The 19,485-nt window shown below is 36.5% G+C and overlaps 1 protein-coding gene and 1 long non-coding RNA gene across 6 annotated transcripts in view; both read right to left on the reverse strand.

Annotated features, from left to right (window-relative positions):
• LMBRD2 (LMBR1 domain containing 2) overlaps positions 1-19,485 on the reverse strand; it is a 44,709-nt gene that overhangs the window by 18,087 nt on the left and 7,137 nt on the right. For all 5 annotated transcript variants that reach the window (XM_081825998.1, XM_081825996.1, XM_081825995.1 and 2 more), the window contains exons 2-10: positions 16,646-16,882; positions 16,068-16,165; positions 14,483-14,578; positions 11,563-11,730; positions 10,161-10,371; positions 5,325-5,399; positions 4,024-4,137; positions 3,476-3,659; positions 195-376 (exon numbers count right to left, since the gene is read on the reverse strand). In XM_081825998.1, coding sequence (XP_081682124.1) covers positions 195-376; positions 3,476-3,659; positions 4,024-4,137; positions 5,325-5,399; positions 10,161-10,371; positions 11,563-11,730; positions 14,483-14,578; positions 16,068-16,165; positions 16,646-16,819 — 1,302 coding nt within the window. In that variant the 5' untranslated portion in view covers positions 16,820-16,882. The remainder of the gene's footprint in view (positions 1-194; positions 377-3,475; positions 3,660-4,023; positions 4,138-5,324; positions 5,400-10,160; positions 10,372-11,562; positions 11,731-14,482; positions 14,579-16,067; positions 16,166-16,645; positions 16,883-19,485) is intronic.
• On the reverse strand, positions 1,141-3,469 carry LOC145722552 (uncharacterized). Its single transcript, XR_014146882.1, has 2 exons — positions 1,471-3,469; positions 1,141-1,405 (listed from the first exon to the last, which is right to left on the reverse strand). It is a non-coding gene; the product is annotated as an uncharacterized LOC145722552 (long non-coding RNA).

The following is a 19,485-nucleotide window of genomic DNA, read 5'->3' on the forward strand; positions in this document are numbered from 1 at the left end:
TCTCTCCTCAAACACAGCTCTTAGTTTTTAGAGTCTGGGCAAATGGATGAAGCTCATTTTTGAAAATCTGAATAGTAACACTGCGGGGCACTTTAATGCTCTCCTCATTACTAGAATATATAAAGAAAAAAACAACAGTTGACAGCTATTCTATGAACTGACACACGTTTATGACAGATACAAAATAAACTGACCTCGATATAAATGTAATTGTAAGTTTTTTCAGCCAGCTGTATGAAGACTGCAAAGAGGGATAAGACAGGTGTAGTACTAAAGAATGTGCATTCTGACCACACAACAATCACAGAGAAGACAGACAAAACCACGGCAAGTATCCTATAAAACCATGGTCGCAAGAGACATTCCCAGTACCATTCTGGAAGATAAAAGAAAAAGGAGATTAGGAAAACCATACAGGAGTAACAGGGTATTTACATTGTTCCAAAATATCTCTGTACAAGATACATAACTGCAAAGAGGAAAAGAGTAAGTTCGCAGTGCAGGAACCAGGCAGATCTCCTCCTCACCAAATAATCACCAGGAACGGGACAAACTGACATCCTGTGCCTCCTGCCACGGAGCACCGAGAACACAGGATCACTGTGGCAGTATTCCCACCAAAAATGCAAACCTGCATCCAACATGAGGAAATGTCACACTCAAATTCGGGGACACCCAATAAAAAACAGGCCTAGAGTCTCTGAAAACATCAATGTCATAAAACAGAGAGAGAGGCTGAGAAATTGGTCCAGATGAAAGGAAACTAAGGGGACATGACCCCGAATGCAATGCATGATCTGGAATTTTTAACAAAGAATATTTTGGGACAATTTACAAAATCTGATTAAGGTCTATAGATAACAGCTCTGTTTCAAAGTTCATTTCCTGATTTTGGTCATTTTATTTGGTTATATGGGAAAATGTCTTTATTTTTAGAAAATATACGCTGAAACATTTAGGAGCAAAAAGTCATCACGTCAGGATTCAATCCTGAAAAGATTAAGGAAAAATACGTATACAGAGAGAAAGATAAAGCAAATGAATATGGTAAGCCATTAACATGTGAAGAATCTGGGTGAAGGATATACAAGAATTCTTTCTACTATTCTGGCAACTTTCAGTTAAGTCTGACTTTAGGTAAAAAATAAAAGTTAAAAAAAAAAAAAAAAAGCTGCCCAAATTGAAAAGGCTGTATTTTCACTTCATTCACTGATGTGTTGAGCTCTTGGCTCACACTCTAAATCTTTCAACCTTACTCTCAGCACAATTCCTGGTGAGTCCAAGATCCACACTGGTGATCCTTTTTTCAGTACCCTAGGGCCTTTCACTTCCTGGCCCTCCTTTCCTCCTGTGATCTCATCCTCCACCCCACCTTCACAACTCATTCCCACTGCCATCCCTAAACCTCTTACTGCCAATAACTCCTTTTAATCTCATTACAGTGGCCCTGTTTCCAAGCTATATCTTCACCTAATATTCCATTTCCACTGACTGACCTTACCTGAACCCAATGATCCATTCATTCTACCACCTTTGTATTGCCACTTAACACCCTGGTATCCTATTGCTTTCTTCACCAGCTCCGATTCCATGGTCTTTACTCTCCAACATCCCAATTTCTTTGCCCTCTCTTGCTTCTCTGCCCTTGCTAAGAGAAACCACAGCCTGGCTAGATCCTACTCTCCAGTTGCTCTGAACCTGCACCCACGGAGCACCCACCCATATGCTGCAGAAGTGAGACACACACCTTGGCTGACTGGTCTCACTCTAAATTTTTAATCCCCAGCTTCAGGTGGACCCTGAGCACTGCCTGGCTAGCCTACTACTATTCACCAATCTTCTCCCATGCCTTCTCTCCTTAGCAACTATTTTGTACCTTTTTTTCTTTCTTCAAATCTCCAAAATTTCTTCCCCTACACTTACTCTCAGCATTTCACTAAGACGCTGGCAGAAGGGAACCTCCCCAAGTTCCCACCACCACCTCTTCTTACTTGCTCAGGCACATTTGTGCCTTACTTCCTAATCTAAGGGCATTCTCTCTGCACTGTTCACTATTTCCCAGTGCATCGCTCCTCCTCATGAACATCATCCCAGCCATTTTCTTCTCTCATTACATTTCCTCTAAGGTATCATTCCCAAATTACATGCTATAATTGGTCTTGACTCTGCCATCCTCCTTCAGCTACTACATCTTTTCTCTACTCTCTTTTATAAGGATAACATTTTGAGAGTTTCTATTCTCCCTGCTTCTAATGCTTTTTAAACTCCAACTGGGCTTTCCTATCCCCTCAACCTCCACCTTACTTCTCCGAAATCCAATGGTCAAGGCTTCATGTGCATGACACTAGACCCATCTACAACATCTGGAAAGGTACTTTACATATCCCTTTCCTCAAAACACCTTACCATCCTGCTTTTCTTCCTCCTTCACTGGCCACTCCCCTTTTAGCCTTTTCCTGGTACCTCCGCATCAAGCTGAAGTCCGCCTTCTGAAGTGCCTCGGGCTTGGTCCTCAGACTTTGTCTCCTCTCTCCCAATCACTTCTTTGTTGATTTTGTTCTGACCCAGGGCCCCCACATACACTGATGATGCCCTGATTTATACTTGTAGACCAGACTTCTCCCCTGAACTCCCACTTCTACGTACTCAGCACCTTCTTCAAACATTTACATGTACATTGCCTATTTTTCTCACTCCATAACGAGGCACTTGTCTTTACATTTATTGATATATACCAAGCACCCAACAATAGATAGCAATACATTCTCAAATATTTGTTGAATGAATGAAAACAAGTATTTCTTCTATTAAATTAGAAAAGATCTCTGCTGAAGAAGTTTTACGAGATATTTTATGGCCATATGTCTTTGTACTCAAGACCAAACATGAGAAAGAGAATCAAGTGAACATAATTGTTTATTTAGATAAATAAGGTAAATGGAAGTTTTAATATGATGACACTTTGGCATGTTTTCATTAAGTTCTTCATACTAAATCTGATAACGTTTGACGAGAATGTCATAAATAATCATTAAAGAGAATGAAATAATCATGACTACTTAGTGTCGGTCTTGTAAGTAGACCAACAGATGTAAATAATCAAAGACGATTTTTTAGGGGAATGTTTTAGTAGTATGTCACGACTGAAGAAGGGACCCAAGCTTGTGATGTAAAACTGCTTAAAATTCTCATTATTTTAAGTAGATATTATGAATACATAATATGCCTGATGTATTGCATATATTTTTGCATAGGATTTTGATTAACTGTGAAGTAACAGTGGAAACTGATAGATTATCTGTTATACGATCAGTAAAATAGTTTTGGAGGGGGAAGTTTATCATATATATAATATTACCACATGGTATACATCAAATGGTACAAATACAATTCAACTCTGCACTGGTGAAATTATATACTTTTTCCCTTTAGAAAAATCATCACTAAATTTTGAAATTTATGTCAAATTACATACCAACTGTAGGATTATAAAAATATTGGATAAATTTATTTTCTGGCTCTGGTGACTGAAAGGTGTGAACAAACTGACGAGTGGCACTAGTTTCATTTTTTGCTACATCTTCTAGATAAAACGCTTGCTCCAAAAGAATCCGCCACTGTACTTGAGTTCGACGGTGCCTCTGAACTGAATAAATCACCTAAAAAAGAGAATGGGGGTTATATCTGTCAGTGTTCTGATCCAATAGTGTTTCATCTTCCTGCTAGATAGTATGCTTTGGTTATCAAACAGTGGGGAAGTGTTAGTGGCATTTGCTGGGTTGGGCCAAGGATGTTAATATTCTATGATATATGTAACAATTTGGCTCAGTGAGTAATTCTCCCTCCCCAAATACCAAGAGTACCCCGTTGAGAAACACACAGTTAAAACACTTCAAAGAATAATGCACAGGATCAAAGAAAGTTTCAAATACACATTCACTCCAAATTCCCTTTTTGTGGGCAGTAATTATAAATCTAACTAAAATAATCAGTAAGTAAAAAAGCTATTATTAATAAAGTTACCTGCTTATGTAGTTTTACAAGACTCTTTTCACTTGGGTAGGTATTATGCTTTTCATCAAAATCTTCATAATCATCCATGTTTCTACCCATTTTTTCCTGATACTCTGTAGGGCACTAAAAGGGACAAGTAAATTTTTTAAAAAATCTCATTTGCAAAAAAATTAAAATTTTATTTTTATTATAAAATCTTCCATTCTGGGGCGTATCTAATTTTCTCAAAAACATCTTCTTCCTTTATTGGCATCTCTAAACAGTTGGATTTTTAGTTGCTGACATTTTCTTCAAAATGTTTTAGATGTACTGAGTGCCTTTGTACCCCTATTAATATTAACCTTTATGATCAGATATACTAGCTGTGGTAGGGAAGGGAGCTAACCTACATGAAGCAACTAGTATTTGAGAGGATTAGGCTATGCAGGCACCTGATAAAACTGTCAATTATTTTCCTAGCTAAAAATGAAGAAGAATCACAACAAATCCAAGATGTTGAATTTTTAAAAGCCATGGTACAGAAAAACAAACACATACATGATTTGGAGTCATCTGCCCTATTAGTTATTCCTTACTTACCTGAACTTGGGCAAGTTACTTAACCTCCCCAAATAGGTCTCAAAAGATAGCAATGTAAGAGAAATGATTAGAGAACTGATTCTCATGACCATCATCTTAGCTGAAGGGAACATTAGCTAATAATCAGAGTAATAGATTTAAAATAGAGGAAAAAAAAATAGTTCAGTGGTTCTATGGTTGCAAAGACAACGACCGAGCAGCTCATTTTAGGAATAATCATTTTAGAAGTATATGAATACCCCTAATTCAATCTCAATGCAGCAAAACCTTAATTGTATGGTTTCTTGTCTGTGTTAAATATCTCATAGGGTCATTCATTTTACGATGTACTTCATATACCGTAAACTGACATGTAGGAAGTGAGTAAAAGAGATTATTGAGGCCCTAGTTTTTTAAGGAGATAGGTCTGTACGGACCACATTCAATGACACTTAGAAACTGTGAAGGTCCATCTCCATCACTGCATCATAGCAATGATTATACATTATTTAACATAACCTCTACATCCACATTTCAATGAAAAATACTGCCAATAATTAAATGTCAAACTTGTAATAACAACTGAACAAATTCTATGTGCAGATTACTACTGGTTTATGGTTAATATTTCCATGAAAATGGAAAGGAGATGGGAAGACCTCAGTCATAGGCTGTTCTCATATTTTTATTACAATATTCTGTTCTAAAAATGTGTATGTCGAAAGAAAAAAGATGAGGGTATGATTAATTACCTTTTTAAGTATAGTATCAACACATTTTCTCAATGGGTGGTTATACTTGATGCTTTCATTCACTTTACGAACCTCCTATAAAAACAGTAAGAGGAATAAAAATATTTCCATTTCTGTACATCATACATTTCAAATGAGACTGTTCTAGGTACTATATATGTTCTCACAAGTTTAATTTCAACCCAAACTACTCAGCATATACATGAAGCTCCATTCGCTGAATAAAAGTTCTTAAGAACATAAGTAAAAAATACATAGTGCTAGAATAGCAATGCCTATACCCTCAGGTCTTTTACTACTTTCTAAGATTTATTCCCTTATCATTTGCTTACTTGGTACACAAAGATGAGTAAGCATTATAAAAAAGTCATGAAGGATCAGACAAACTGTGATGCTGTGGTCCTCCACCCTGCTCAGGAAGCTCAATTATCTCATCATCTAAAATATGGTGAAGACACTGGAGGAAGCAACAGGCAGCAAGCATCACAAAGCACCTGCTCCTTTCCACTGGGAGAATCCTCTATAGCAGTCCCAACTACTGACTCATTCCACATTTGTTTATTTTTTTTTTAAGATTTTTTATTTATTTATTTGACAGAGAGAGACAGCGAGAGAGGGAACACAAGCAAGGGGAGTATGAGAGGCAGAAGCAGGCTTCCCGCGGAGCAGCGAGCCAGATGCGGGGCTCGATCCCAGGACCCTGGGATCATGACCTGAGCCGAAGGCAGACACTTAACGACTGAGCCACCCAGGCGCCCCTCCACATTTGTTTATTAAGAGCACACTAGATGCCAGCACTGTGCTAGGTGGAAAGTCACCACAATCCATGCTGGAGGGTGTGGTAGGAAGACAGGATGCTACAGGACTTTAAAGATTGCAGGCTGGTGGTGAGGTAAGAAGCAATTTAGTGAGTATGAAAGGTATAAAGGGGTTTGGGAAGTAGTTCCCAAAGAACAATATTCTATAATACTAATGAAATTTTTTAAAAGTTGGAACCACTGTTCTAGGCAAAAGCAATGGCATATCCAAGGGCTGGGAAGCAAGAGAACTGACCAGGGTATTAAAAAGAACATTCTGATTGTAGACGAGAGAATGGCCCTAAGGGATACAAAACTGGAGTCAGGGAAACCATCTGGCATATAGACAAAATTATGAAAAAAATACTTATATGACAAAAAAAATCCACTTCCCTTAATATATGGAGAGTGCTTACAAATCAAGCGAAAATTGGGAAGACACATAAGAAATACTATTGGTCGATAAATGTCTGGAAAGAGAGTCAAGCTCACTAAAAACAATTACAAATTTTAAAAATAAGAACAATTTTCTGACAAAATTATATAACCTCTTTGAAAGGTAAATTAGTAATACCCATCAAAATTGAAAATACATAGACCTTATGAATAATTTGTACCAGCAGACATTGCTCCTGTCAGGAGCTTAGCTTCATGAGAAAAACAGACGCTACTCAAGAAGAAATGGTATGGAAAGTGCTGTGTAATCTAGTGTGGGAGGCCTTCTGATAAACTGATCATTTAAGCTGAGATAAAAAGCATGAGTAGGAGTAAGGTCAGCCAACCAAAGGAGGGGGCAAGAATATTCCAAACAGAGGGGCAGCCTGTCTGAAGGCTCCAAGCAGAAGTACACAAGGAGCTTCAAGGAACTGAAAGAAGTACAGTGTGACCAGGGGGAAAAGGAGGGTAAGCGCCTGAGCAGCACTTGATCAGGCTGAAGAAAAGCAAAGCACTCCAGAAGGCCTTAGAGTAAGTTTATCTGAGGTCAGTGAGTGAGGCCTAAATATGGGAGTAACAGGGTAAGACTTGGGTTTTTAAAAGACGCTTGAATCATCACTGCATTACAGTTTTCTATTACTAAATTGCCTTCAAGTTTTGTTGACTTGTTAGCACAACTCTAAATATGAACCATACAGTCTAGTTATACATTATACATAAAAATACTGTATTTTTCCTTTAAATTCTTGAGCCATATTATACAAAAATAAGTACTGAAATAGTTAATTATTGATATTTACTAGAGCTGTTATAAATTTAAAAGGTTCCTTTAAAAGTTCATAACTTTGGGGCGCCTGGTTGGCTCAGTCGTTAAGCGTCTGCCTTCGGCTCAGGTCATGGTCCCAGGGTCCTGGGATCGAGCCCCACATCGGGCTCCCTGCTCAGCAGGAAGCCTGCTTCTCTCTCTCCCACTCCCCCTGATTGTGTTCCCTCTCTCGCTGTGTCTCTGTCAAACAAATAAATAAAATCTTTAAAAAAAAAAAAAAAGTTCATAACTTTTATGAAGTGTGGAAAGTATTTGAAATATTGCTTATTTTCTTCATAAATAAAATAAGAAAACTTCGAGCACTGATATTACTGTGCCTAATCACTAGGCAGGGCACACAACATCTATGAAGTCAGGCTATAGGCAATTTTCAGTGGGAATAAGTAGCTGTTTCCCCCTCTTCCAAATTCTCCACCTTAAAAAATGACTAAAGGTAGAGGTGATCTCTTGAAGGCCTCTAGCAAATACCTTTTGAATGGTTTGACATGGCTTGGAAATTTATTAACGCTTCAAAGAAAAATAACAGACACACAATTGTATATATTCACTTCAGAGAAAAACATATAAAATGCTAAACTGGTTTTTACAAAACTGCATTTGGGAGAATTTATGGATTGCTGAAAAATATAATTAATAATTACCAAAAAAAGGTGACTAAACTTTGTGATGTTAAAGGTGTATTTGGAACGTTGTTTTTTTTTCCCTCAAACTATGCATATTCTTGTTCCATGCCTTATTCTGCACACCTCCATCAGACAGATCAGAAACCACATATAGGATCAGGTCTCTTCCACTGTAAGGTGTTAATGATTCCTCACTGCTTTCAAAAGATAGTCTGGACTTTTCAGTATGACATTCATGGCCCTGCTCTTTTGGCTACAACCTGTCTTTCAAACCTTACAAGCTTTTATCTTTCCCACATCAACCTTATGCTCAATTAATTTGGTTTTAAAACCTGATACCTGACCAGGATGCTGTCAGCTATGAAAATTCTATCCATCCTTCAAGACCCAGATCATATTTCACTTCCTCCTCTGATCACTATTCAGAAGTGAAACCTCTCTACACTACAGCATTGCCTTCGTATCATTCACCAATCATGTCACATTGGCCACATAGTGTCTAATTTTCCACTCCAGGCAGTTAGTATCCTAATGGCCAGTTCTGCACAGCACTTAACACATCAAGAAGACAAGTATTTATTAAGTGATGAAAACATTTTCTCAAGTTTACAAATTTTTAGATATTCAGAAAAACATAAAAGATCCCAAATTCCCTTGAAATATATAGGCAAAGAAATTCATACCTGACAAATCACGATGTTTGATGGGGGGAGAAAGGGCGGGAGTTCTGCTATCTATGTAGACCTGCTGCTATTTTCAAAACATTCATTACAGAAAGAGGGGTTTCTCTTTTTGACGCAATACATAAATGCGTCAAATTAACATTTTGTACACTTTAAATTTATACAACATAATATGCCAAATATATTCAATAAAGAGAGTGGTATCTAATTTACACAGAAAATTTTCTCTAAATCTAAAAATTTTTAAATCCCTTACACCTTATACCTGTGTTAAAATAACAAAGAAAGCACCAATGCCAGTCCTAATTTTCCACATCCTATTCTTCAGAAGAGGGTTCTTACTTAACAAACGACAACAACAAAATCCATCTTTCTTCAGCGACTGAGGATTTCTCCTAGCCAAATCCAGGTCTTGCCATAATTAGCTGGATTTATGTTTCTTAAAGGAATATTGAGTAACTGGTGTAACCAATATTCCTCAAATCTGAAACAAATGAATTTAGTACCAACTTTTAAGGCAGACACTATCAAATTTAAATTATCTTTTTGAGGGGCACCTGGGTGGCTCAGTCGTTAAGCATCTGCCTTCGGCTCAGGTCATGATCCCAGAGTCCTGGGATCGAGCCCCACATCGGGTTCCCTGCTCAGTGGGAAGTCTGCTTCTCCCTCTCCCACTCCCCCCGGCTTGTGTTCCTGCTCTCACTGTCTCTCTCTCTCTGTCAAATAAGCAAATAAAATCTTTAAAAAAAAAAATTATCTTTTTAAAATTATTATATATTTATTTATATATTTATTACATTTATGTATTATATATTATAATTATATATTACCAAATATAAATTTTCACGTTTTTAAAAAAAACTCCAATTTTCAAAAATAAACATAGATACAAATACAAAAATTATCAAACATAAATTATTTCCTTTGAAAAATGTTATAATAGCCATCAGAATGCTGAGGAAATGTAACAGACTACTATTTGTAGATTTACTCCTACATTTTGAATCAATGTCTTCTGCTACCATTCTTACATTTTGTAGGGAATGAATGCAAAAAAGCCAACATCAGATTTTTTTAATCCTAACATATATTCTTTTGTTCATTTATTCATTCACTTAAAAAAATGGGTGCTGAATGTCTAAGAGTCTAGAGGACCAGGGAAGGCATGTCAGCATAACCATTAATTGATCATCTAATCTGGGAGTCTTTTAAGAGTAAAAGAGGGGCGCTATTCAAAGTTATCCCAAGATGACAAGCATAACCCTGCACTGTTGAACATATTCGCGCTCTTTGGTGGCTGGAAGGTGGAGGGGACATCTCATGAAGCTGAATGGCCAGTAAGAAGTCACGCTAACGGACGGGACATTCTGAAGGACCGCACATCACCAAACATGCAGGGTAAAGCCCATCGATGTGCTAACACAGCAGCAAAAAAACAACCATGACTGAGTGTAAGGTTGGAACTTGCTTACCTCCATGACATCTTCTAAAGTCTCTTCTGCATCTGCTTTCTCTGTCATCAGTTTGGCTGCCTTAAAATACGTTTTCATAAGTAGATAACCTCTTTTTGCTCCGTTCCAGTACGACCGAGGAATTTCTACCAAACCGTACCCCAGCAACAACACGAGAAGAAACAGGCCCCATGTATTTGCGGCAGCTATCCCAATTGTCTGAAGCTGGTTCCTGAGAAAGGGAAAACACAAGCAGAGAGCTGTGATAGATAAATTTTTCTAACAAATATGTAAAATAGAACTAACTAGTATTAAATAGCTTTTCAGAAAACAGTCCTAAAGGATGGTTAGGATTTTATATGAAAAAAATTATATCTTCCAAGCCTCAGCTACTCTTTTAGCAACAGCAGATAATCTGCGTGTTTTAAGAGGAAGTTAGAGCGTGACTGCAGAAATAGACTTTAACACTGCTTCCACTACAGTTATAATTAGAATTTAGGATAATTCCTGGTAAAAAAAATATATGTATTTTGTCCAAATTTTTTCATTAGGGTCTATCTTACTCAGTATTAACAAGAGAAGCCTGAAAAAATTTTAAAGCCTAAAAAATGTTTAACTTATGTTGAGGCACACCAACACAAATCTCAGGAATGCACTAGTGAGAATTATCATTACTGCTCTATTCCTAAATTTCTGAGCTCTATCTCTTTACATATATTACATAGATCACAAGTATAATACAGATTTTAATTTTATTATAATGTCTGAATCTAACATCAGAGAGAAATATGCCCTCAAACTACAGTCAGAACAAAAGAAAAAATTTTCACAAGTTCTGGAGCACCTGGGCGGCTCAGGCAGTTAGCATCCGACTCTTGGTTTCTGCTCAGGTCATGATCTCAGGGTTGTGAGACTGAGCCCCGCACTGGGCTCCAGCTCAGCGTGGGGTCGGCTTGAGATTCTGTCTCTCCCTCTCCCTCTGCCCAACCCCCTCTCAAGTGTGTGTGCGCACCCGCTCTCTCTCTCTAAAATAAATCTTTAAAAAAATATTCACAAGTTCCAATGAAAAAAGAAAACTAGTTATTTTGCCATATACAAAATTGTACGCCTGAAACTAACATTACACTGCATGTTAACTAACTGGAATTTAAATAAAAACTTAAAAAAAATCATAAGGGTTAATACTTCTAACATAGAGCTATTAGACAAAGCATTAGTCCATCTAATAGCTTATATTTAAATATATTATTCCATTTTTTCTTCTTAGTAATAGGGATTATTTAGATTTCCTCTTGAGGAATCCAGAAAACACATAACAATATGTTTCTCAATGAAATGTGTTTATCTGCGCATGTGAGATAAAAACAAATTTTAAAAATGCAAATACACACAGAAACAATGTTAAGAAGGCAACTTTTCTTACCATTCTAAGTGCAAATGTGGGTTCACAGCTACATAAATTAAAAATGCTCCAAAAATCAGCAAATAGGTGCCATAGTAGATTGCATTCTCAATCAGTGCAGTTTTGATCTTTCCAGTGATGGAAAACCCTCCTGATCTTGCATATGACTGCATAAAAGGTAACAGAATCCTAGATGGTTGGAAAAAATATGATTAAAGAACCAATTGATATGTCTGTTTAATCTCAAAATACCAGAATTATATGAATCTCAATTTTAATGTGTAGTTCTTTTCACAAATAAATAGGATCTTGAGTAATTATTAATACTGAACAAACTCTAATATGACTGAGTATTTTTGTAATACTAAATTTTGGAGAGAGCAAAGCACATTTCTGGTCACAACAACCAGCAGAGAGTACAACAGTGTGAGGGACTTATGATGAATCTTAAAAAAAAAAAGCCTTTAAAGTCTTTGTGAAGCCTTTGGACTGCATTCAGACGAGGAACCTTTTTCTTTACAGGAGACATGATCAAATTGAAGTCTTCTAAAGACTGATAAGGCTTCAGCAGGAAGAATGGACTGAAAGGGAACAAAACTGGGACTACGTGGGAGAGGGTAAGGGGTGGTGATGTGGTAAGAAGCAGGAGGCGAGAAGACTGGCTGTGAATCCACTGAATTGAAGTACTTAGGACACATCTCAAAGGAGCCACACAGGAAGTAGTTGGCTATCCAGCTTCAGAATTCAGGAGAGAGGGGTGGAACTGACCTGACCTGACACCGGTAGATGAGATTTAGAAGGAGAAGGAAAGAGCTGAGGCTAAGCCCTGAGAAAGAGTATCTTTTAAAGGAGAGGGAGAGAAACAGGAGGAGGAGGAGCCTGCAAAGGACACAGAGACAGAACAGCAGAGAGGGATGGGAGAAAACCAAGGAGCATATGGAGGAGAAAACAGGAGAAGGAAGTGTTTCAAAGTGGAGAGAGAAAACAATAATCAAATGCTGCCAAGAAGTCAAATCAATGAAGACTTGTATGTGAGTGGAGAAGTGGGGCTAGAAAACAGGATTCCATGGGTTGAGGAAAGAGTGAGCAATGAGTAAATGAAGACAGTACACGTAGACAATTCACTTGAGAAGTTTGGCTGGGTAGGATAAACTGTGGCATATTCATATCATGGAATATTTTCCAGAAATGAAAAAGAAAAGAATACTGATACACACAATACAACATAGATGAATCTTCCAAATTTGTGAGCCAAAAAAGGGATGCAGAAAAATATATACCATATAACTCCATGTTTACAAAGCTCAAAAATGGCAAGACTAATCTATAGGGATGGATGTCAGAATCACGGCTACCTTTGGGAGGGTATGACTGGGAGAGGGGTATGAGGGAAGCTTCTAGATATAGCATAAACATTGTTAATGTTCTATAATACCACCTGAGTGCTGGTTATCCAGGTGTATTCACTTTGAAAAAAGTAAAACTAAACACAATTTGTCACTTTTCTGTACCAATTTATACTTCAAGAAAAAAGTCTCCCTCCAAAAATTAAGCTGTGATGAGTAGATCAATAAGGTTAGAAGCCAGGAAGCCGGAAAGGGCTGCATTTGAGAGATTTTTTTGGTTTTTTTCTTTCTTTTTTTTAAAAGGATGAGAGAATTGTGTATGCTTTGTTGAAACTGGAAGCTGCAGGCATAGGTAACAAGAGCTGAAGGAGATGGGTCCAGATTTCAGGAAGAGGGATTTCACTCTGAAGTCACTTTGAGAGTGACTCATTCTTTGAGAGGAAGGGAAAAGGATGGGTTGGTCGGTGTGCTGGCGAGAGGCTGAAGAGCTGCCATCTGATGACTTCTATTTTCACTGTGAAGTAGAAAGTAAAGTCCTCTGCAAGGGAGAAGGTGACTGATTCTAGGCCATAAAAGAGAGAGAAAGAGCCACAAAGAGAACAGTAGAGGTTTGAGGTTTGAAGTCTTGCTGTGGAGAATGAAGAGCAAGCAGACTAGAGACACAAAGGAGCAAAGTCTGGCAATGCTGCGGGCCCAGATGAGTTCAATGAACATGAATTTACAGGGGTGCTACTCTACTCTGCTGTGTGATTTTTCTCATGCGATGTTCACTAGCTTCAGTTTTAGAGCTTAGTTGCCTGCAGAGTATCTAAAATGCTCAGTACGTAGTGAATAATGTGTTTGGAGCACAGCAGAAAGACAAAGCTTCAGGGCGCCTGGGTGGCTCAGTCAGTCAAGCCTCTGACTCTTGATTTTGGCTCAAGTCATGATCTCGGGGTGGTGAGATCGAGCCCCACGATAGGCTCCGCGCTGGGAATGGAGCTTTCTTAAGATTCTCTCTCCCTCTCCCTCTGCCTCTCCCACCACCCCTTCTCTTAAACAAACAAACAAACAAGAAGACAAAGCTGTAATGGGTAGAAACATATGGAATACATTGGGACTATAGCTATAATTAGAGCTATACAGGGAGGATCAGGTAACAAGATGACCAAAGATCGGACCCTAGGGAACATCAACATTTAGGAAATGGGCCACAGAAATAGAACCCATGAAGGAAATTCAGCAGGTTGGGCTAAGACGAAAGAAAGAAAACCAGGAGACAATGATGACCTTAGCAAGAGCAGTTTCATGTAAAACTGGGACTAGAAGAAGATTGAATCGAAGAAGGTCAAGAGAGAAGGCACTAACTGGAGGGGAACGGTGACAGGAAAAATTTTTTGTTTCTCTTTTCTATTTCTCGTTTGCCTTGTTTTCTTCTTTTCATTTCTTTTAAGATGGGAGAGAACTGAATGAGCAGAAAATAGAATATACAGATTAAAGAAAAAAATAAGTAACACTTGAATTCTGAAAGATGAAGTTTCGTGAAGAAAGCATACTTTTTTTTTCTTTTTACTTTAGCCAAAATAAAGAACTTTTTATCCTCCACTGCCACTTACCATGTTAAAAATTGTGATGTCCAATATACTACCCTCCAGAAAATTGGCATGATTCCATCGGGAATGTAGCTCCATGGCATGAAACATGGATGCTGGCTGTTTAATAACAATTTATAGCCAATTAATAAATGATGACTACTTAAATTATACAATTAATTTATGCATGCAAAGCTCATTTACATTCAGATATTAAGTTACTGATTCTAACTTCTAAAATTTCACAGAAAACTAGTAATCCAAAGCAGACTATCAAACTAAAAAAACACACAGAAGGGAAACAAAGGAATGCCATTTAAATTTTCAACTTTCAGTGTATTTTTAGTTCTTGAGTAAAAAGAGGGCATAATGTTCACCTAATAGACTGATAATGTGACAGCATCATGAAACTAAATCTGATTTGATTACCTTTAAAATACACACCCCCTAAAAAAAAGATAAATTAAATAAGATAAAGAAAAAAAGAAAGAAAATAAATAAAATACACACCCCATTTGTTGCGTTGGTTATTTTCCAGGGAGGGGGGAATAGGGAGGCAAAAGACATTAGGTGATTAACTCCTGAAGCTGGAGCCTTAAAACTCAGTCACTGTAGGATAGCTCCCATGGAGAGAGATGCCAGCATTTGTATATAATTGTTTGAATTTTCTGCAGATATGTATATCTGACCATAGATTCCTCCATTAATAGTCTTCCTAGACTGTAAGGATATCATTTAGTCCAGGAGCTTCTAGCAATTCACAACGGCTGCTGATATATATCTGATTTTTAATGTGCTTCAAAGGAGAGTAACATCTACATTTCAAATTTACCCTTATTCAGCTTAGATTAAAAAAAATAATAAAAGCTGCATAAAGAAGCATGCAAACACTACTTAAAGCCTTGGTAAAAGCTATAGTCAACATTTATTAAAGTTTTTTACTTGGAAGTTTGATAAGAATTTAACATAACCTTTCGATAATATGAACTTTATTTATTCTCAGTTTAAAACTATAAATGATTTTGGAGCACCTGGCTGGCTCAGTCAAGAGTGTGCAACTCTTGATCTTTGGGCTGTGAGTTCGAGTACCATTTTGGGTATGGAGATTACTTAAAAATAAAATCTTTAAGAGTAAAAATAAAAAATAAAATTATAGTGATTTCAAAGAATGCACAATATGAAAGGAACACCCTACATACAGAATAATCTCCTTACCCTTTATACAACTTTGTAAATCGGGTAAAAGAGAAAATGAATGCCTCATTTATTTAGACCAGAGAAAGGCTGAGAAAAAAAATAGCCATTGGAAGTCACATTCTTAGTAAGAGAGAGAACCAGGGCTAAAAAAATCAGGTCTTCTCCAAGTTTCTCCTTAGTGTCTAATAAAAGGCCTTGTGCACCAACAAATATTTAAAATTTATTTAAGATTTAAATTTAAATAGAATACAAAGTAATTAAAAGTCTACTAGCAAAGGATAGAAGTGAGGTGGGGGGGATGAGTAAGGATCAACTTTTATAAAATCCAAATGGTAAGAACTGACAATTTTAAAGCAATTTTTTCTCCTCTACCCTATTTTTAAAAATAAACAAACAAACAGGAAGCAAATACCTGGGAACTGGGGTAGCAGGTGCATATAATCCTGTGATGTTGCTGTTCTCAGGAGGGCTTGAGTTTGCAGCAGCATGCTTACACCGGTTGTATATAGTCTAAATCAGTGAACACAAGGTTTAAAAATGAAAACCAAAAGGTTACCAAGTACTTAAGGGATACTGGAGGATATCAACCTATCCACCAATTACCTTCCTGGCTATGCTTTTTAATGATCAAATTCCTAAAGTAAGACTTAAATACAAAATATTCAGTATAACCTTATATAATTTAGCTGTCTTAAGAACTAGCATATCTCGGGGCGCCTGGGTGGCTCAGTCGTTAAGCGTCTGCCTTCGGCCCAGGTCATGATCCCAGGGTCCTGGGATCGAGCCCCACATCGGGCTCCTTGCTCAGCGGGAAGCCTGCTTCTCCCTCTCCCACTCTCCCTGCTTGTGTTCCCTCTCTCGCTGTCTCTCTCTCTGTCAAAAAATAAATAAAATCTTAAAAAAAAAAAAAAAAAAAGAACTAGCATATCTCAAACATGCTGTATGATTACAATTGCCTTCTGAATTCCAAAACTCGGTTTCACCTCTTACCGTACTAACATCCAGAGGCAGTATGAAGACGATAAGAAAGCAGAGATACCAAGCTAGCAGTGTTCCGACAATTACAAGTCTATGCTGTTTCTTGAAATCTCCATATCGATGAAGTAGGAATAATGCCAGAAAAAAGACAAAAACAATCTCGAGTCCCAAAGCTGCACCGCTCATTATTGAATGTTCACTCTGACTAACCAAAGTCACTCATGTACAGGTCTGGGTCATATCTGTAAACTGGAAAAGAAAAAAAAAAGCAGGATTAACAAAGGAAATAACCACTTGAAAATTTCCTAAATATTCGTTTACTAATAAATTCTTTGGAAAATCGTCAGTCTTTACATTGAACTACAAATAAAAGGAAAAGAATAATTCTTATTCTCAAATATACATCTTATTTTTTAAAGCAGATCTTAAAAATTTCACATAAATTATATCTTCAGGAAAAAAGTTATCTTAATAAAAATTACACTAGTTCTAAAAATATTACAATATAAGAATACTAAATGTGAACAGTTTTAATAGTGTCATTTGGAGTTTGTTCCTTAAGGTTATAAGTCCCAATAGAAATTTAATACAAATACACTACTAACTAGATCCTAGGAAATGAGATATTTTCTAAAATAAAGTTTTCTAAGTCATCCATAACCCATTACTTAAAATGTTCCAAAAGAGGGAGAGAGAGCATGAAAAAGAGCATTTGAAAGTAACATTTCCTTTGTTTAAAACAGTTTTATTTTCTTGTGATAATCTTGTCTAACAAATTTAACAATTGAAATTCTTATTTACTGCTTCACAAAATACAGTTGACCCTTGAACAACATAAGTTTGAACTGTGTGGGTCCAGTTCCACACGGATTTTTTTGATAAATAGAGTACTATAAATTTATTTTCTTTTTTATGATTTTCTTAGTAACATTTTCTTTTCTGTAGCTTACTTTATTGTGAGTATATAGTTTACATACAGTATATGTTGAATCATGATGTTGTACACCTGAAACTAATATAGTGTTGAATATTAATTATATTTCAACAAAAAAATACTCATACTACAAAATAAATATCAAGTTCATCCAGTAAAACACACACACACACACACACACTGTTAACCAGCTGTTTATGTTATGGTAAGGCTTCTGGTCAACTGCAGGCTATTAATAGTTAAGTTTCCAGGGAGTCAAAAGTTATACACAGATTTTCAAGTGGACAGGGGATTGGCACCTCTAATTCCTGCATTGTTCAAGGGTCAACTGCATACTGATCACTTTCCATTAGCTATATAAATCTTATTTTCTTTAAAGAAACTTACTATTAAATGCAGAAAAATTTATCAATGATTATTGAATAAAGTCATACACTTGAGAATATTTTTAATTATAAATGCTGATAATAGAGACATCAGCAATGGTTTGTTATCTCTTTACTCTTATAAAATAATTTACCTTTTTTTTTTTAAGATTTTATTTATTTGTTTGTCAGAGAGAGAGCACAAGCGGGGGGAGCAGCTTGCAGAGGGAGAAGCAGGCTCCCCGCTGAGCAGGGAGCCCAACGCGGGACTCGATTCCAGGACCCTGGGATCATGACCTGAGCCGATGGCAGACACCTAACCAACTGAGCCACCCAGGCATCCCTAAAATAATTTACCTTTACTAACTGAATGCAATATGTTCTTTTCACTTTTGTGAAATCAATTTTAGGCATTTTTGTTTGTCCATAGACTACAATATTCTAAGGAATTAATATCTTAACAGAGAATCAAGATTGTGATGCAGAATAAAATAAGGCAGAATCAATAAAATACACCAACATCTCCAACCAAAACTAGTTATAAAACAAATAAAGAAAGTTTGGGTATTATCAGGCTAAATTTAAATTCATATAAGAAATATCCTTACATGGAATATCACAAACAAAAATCACATATAATAAACTATTTTCTTCACTATTTCTTCACTATAGAAGTACTTTCTATTCCTCTGTGCATTTCAACCAGTATTTTCATATTTCTTAAATATCTAAAATCGACCCCCTTTCATCACTATCACCACATCCTGCTATGTTTTTCTTCAAAGCACTTATCCACCTAATATAATGTATATTTACATTTATTGTCTCCCTGTAACCCCTTCCTCCCCACCTCTACCCCCCAGACTTCATGAAAGCAGAGACTTGACTATTCAGTACTACATCCCAAGTCTCTAATATAGTGTCTAGCATACAGTAGATACTCAAAAAGTATTTGTTGAATGAATAAATGAATAAAAAACTTACTCTATACTTCAGTATATACACTATTTTTATTAATGCTGACTATAAAGACAACATAAAATTCCTGTTATGGTCTCCAAAATTGATATAACAAATACTTATTACAACACAAAGACTTATTAAAACTGTCATTACTACTACTCAAAATTTCAAATTTCATATTCTATGAAAAAAACCTATACCATCACAATAAGAGTAAGTCAAATCTTATTTGTAAGCCAAGAAAAGATTAAGTGGATAGTTTAATATAGAGTGTGCTGATGAAAACCATTACCTCCTTCAAGATCCAGCTTTAAAAAAACGTAATTCAATGTGAATTTAAATGTAAGACAGTCATTATTTGAAAATCCTTTCACAGTTTGACCTAGATGTTTATTTTCCTGAAATTGTCCAGTCCAAGGAATATGGTAATCATAGAAAAAAGACTGAATATCAGAGATTACCAAGGAAATGCTAAAGTATGGCAGAAGCAAATGATGGAATATTATGGAAGTGTAAGAAATGATGTTTGTTAAGATTATTTCATAACATTAGAAAATTACCATAATATTAATTGAAAAGAACCCTCAATT

The sequence above is a fragment of the Leptonychotes weddellii genome, chromosome 7 (assembly GCF_054177405.1).
Source record: "Leptonychotes weddellii isolate Sample4059 chromosome 7, ASM5417740v2, whole genome shotgun sequence".
Lineage (NCBI taxonomy): Eukaryota > Metazoa > Chordata > Mammalia > Carnivora > Phocidae > Leptonychotes > Leptonychotes weddellii.